Here is a 2,500-nt window from a genome sequence, read left to right as displayed (position 1 = left end):
AATGGCCATTGACACTTTGGGAGACGCTGTGGGACAGAGGCCTGCCCTGGGCAGTGGGCCATGTACAGGCAGATCTGCAGAAACACAAAAGAGAGCGATAGGGGATCCAGCATAGATGGGCACTGGAAAAACTGAAGACGGCCTCTGTGACTTCGCAGTCCTGTCTGCAGGTCTGAGAGGAAGGACCTAGCCAAAACAACAAAAACAAAAACATCAAGAAGAGGAAGCCAAGCCCAGGGCCGACAGGCTGTCCTAGAGGAGGACTGGATTAAGAGTCACTTCCCCGGCATGTCCCCTGGGCCTCGGCTCTCAGTCCCCCACCTTGAGTTGGGTTGGGTGATATTTTCATGTCAGGATGGCTCCAGGGAGGGTCAACTGCTCTAACCTCCTGTGTCACTCTCTCCCAGCACTCCTTCGACGGCATCCTGCAGTGGGCCATCCAGAGCATGGCACGACCGCTGGCCGAGACACCACCTTTCTCTTCCTGACTCCAGGTGGCCCAGGAAGGGGTGGGCAGCCTAGCACCGGCCCCCACCCCAACCCACCCCACCCCACCTCACCCCGTCAGATGAAGCACTATGATCTGAGAGGACTGGGCTGGTTAGGGTCAAGAGCTGGCAGGTTCTGGCTGGCAGGACTCAGCTTGCAGATGGCCCTGGTCTTTGTGGAGATGCTAGGCCACCCTGTGTTCTGAAATTAAAGTCATGTCCGTGCTTTGAGGTGCTCCCTGATGGGTGTTGGCTTTGGAGTGGTGTCTATACTCCTGGTGCTTAAAAATTAGGCCAGGGTGGAAGGAGTTCACTATTTTAGGAAAGGAACACATTGAACAAGAAGAACACAGAAAACTGGCAGTGGTGGTGCACGCCTTTAATCCCAGCACTTGGGAGGCAGAGGCAGATGGATTTCTGAGTTCGAGGCCAGCCTGGTCTACAGAGTGAGTTCCAGGACAGCCAGGGCTACACAGAGAAACCCTGTCTCGGAAAAAAAAAGAAAAAAAAGAAAGAAAGGAAGGAAGAAAGGAAGGAAGGAAGAAAGAAAGAAAGAGCAACTGTCTGTGCTACATAGAGCCAGAGGCAGGGGAGAGCAGGGGATCTTAATGTCATAGATGCACTTGACATTTTTCACTATGTAGATCAGGCTAGCCTCAAACTCAACTATAATATTTCTCCTTCACTTCATTGAGTCTGTCTGGTCTCCATCTGTAACTCTAGGCCCACGGGATCTAATGCCCTCCTCTGACCTCTGTGAGTACCGACCATGCATGTGGTACATGGATATCCATACATGCAGACGCAACACTCAGACACATAAGTTAAATATATCTAAAGACCCATTTATGGGCTGGCGAGATGGCTCAGTGGTGAAGGTCCAGAGTTCAAATCCCAGCAACCACATGGTGGCTCACAACCACCCATAATGAGATCTGACGCCAGAAGAGTCTGGTGCGTCTGAAGACAGCTACAGTGTACTTACATATAATAAATAAATAAACTTAAAAAAAAAAAAAGACCCATTTAAAAGAAATCTAACCCTAGATCGCCCCCAGGCGCACAGGGTTAAACCCACGTCAAGCCAGTTAAAACCAGTGGCATCTGGAAGCCTCAGATTCACCGGGAAGTCTGGCTGAAGGTGAACTCCATTTATAACTTAACACACGCAAAACACACTCTGCATAAAATTAAGGTGAGCCTTAATAGGTAAACATACCTAGCCCAGCAGAGGCAGCTGTTTCCTCGGGTGGCCACTAGGTGGCACTGAGGGCCTGGTTGAAGAAGCTACTTGGTTAAGTTCAGATGGGCAGTCCACGTTTGGATTTTGATGGAGACAAACCACCCACAGACAGACAGGAACAAGAGATGCCTTGACAATCCCGTGAGCTGTCCGTGAGAGGAGCCAGAAAGTGGGCCTCGAACTCAGAAATCTGCCTGTCTCTGCCCCCGGAGTACTGAGATTAAAGGCATGCGCCACCACTGCCCGGCGCTGGCCTTGATCTTATACCCTCCTGCCTTGGAGAGATGGCTCAGCAGTTAAGAGCACTGACTGCTCTTCCAGAGGTCCTGAGTTCAAATCCCAGCAACCACATGGTGGCTCACAGCCATCCGTAATGGGATCTGATGTCCTCTTCTGTGTGTCTGAAGACAGCTACAGTGTACTCACATAAATAAAAAATTAATAAATCTTAAAAAAAAAAGTTAACAGATGGAGAGATGGCCCAAAGGGATTAAAGGAGTGTCTCAGCCTCAGGACGATGACCTTGCCTGTAAGAATGAGGCCGAGCAGGCGAGGAAAAGCAAAGACTTCCTTCCTCCAGTCATCCTGTGTGGTCCCCACGCCGGGAGTGTGCTCTTAGGGTACATCCCACCTCAAGCCGTCCACGGAAGAAAGCTCCTCCCAGGTGTGCCCAGCTGCTTGGGTTTTAGATGACTCCGCCGTAGGCAAGGTGACACCCAGTATTGGCTGTCACAGGACCCTTGCATGAGAAGCACAATCAGGACAATGT

General features: G+C 50.8%; 1 protein-coding gene across 3 annotated transcripts in view; it reads left to right on the top strand.

The window, feature by feature from the left end:
• Positions 1 to 722, top strand: part of Aire (autoimmune regulator) — a 15,215-nt gene extending 14,493 nt beyond the window's left edge. For all 3 annotated transcript variants that reach the window (XM_031346648.1, XM_031346646.1, XM_031346647.1), the window contains one exon: positions 408 to 722. In XM_031346648.1, the coding sequence (XP_031202508.1) occupies positions 408 to 488 (81 nt within the window). In that variant the 3' untranslated portion in view covers positions 489 to 722. The remainder of the gene's footprint in view (positions 1 to 407) is intronic.
• Positions 723 to 2,500: the final 1,778 nt, after the last annotated feature.

This window comes from Mastomys coucha, unplaced genomic scaffold (genome assembly GCF_008632895.1).
Source record: "Mastomys coucha isolate ucsf_1 unplaced genomic scaffold, UCSF_Mcou_1 pScaffold3, whole genome shotgun sequence".
Classification (NCBI taxonomy): domain Eukaryota; kingdom Metazoa; phylum Chordata; class Mammalia; order Rodentia; family Muridae; genus Mastomys; species Mastomys coucha.
Note: the sequence above shows the minus strand (reverse complement) of the source record. Positions and strands in the feature narration are given on the sequence as shown.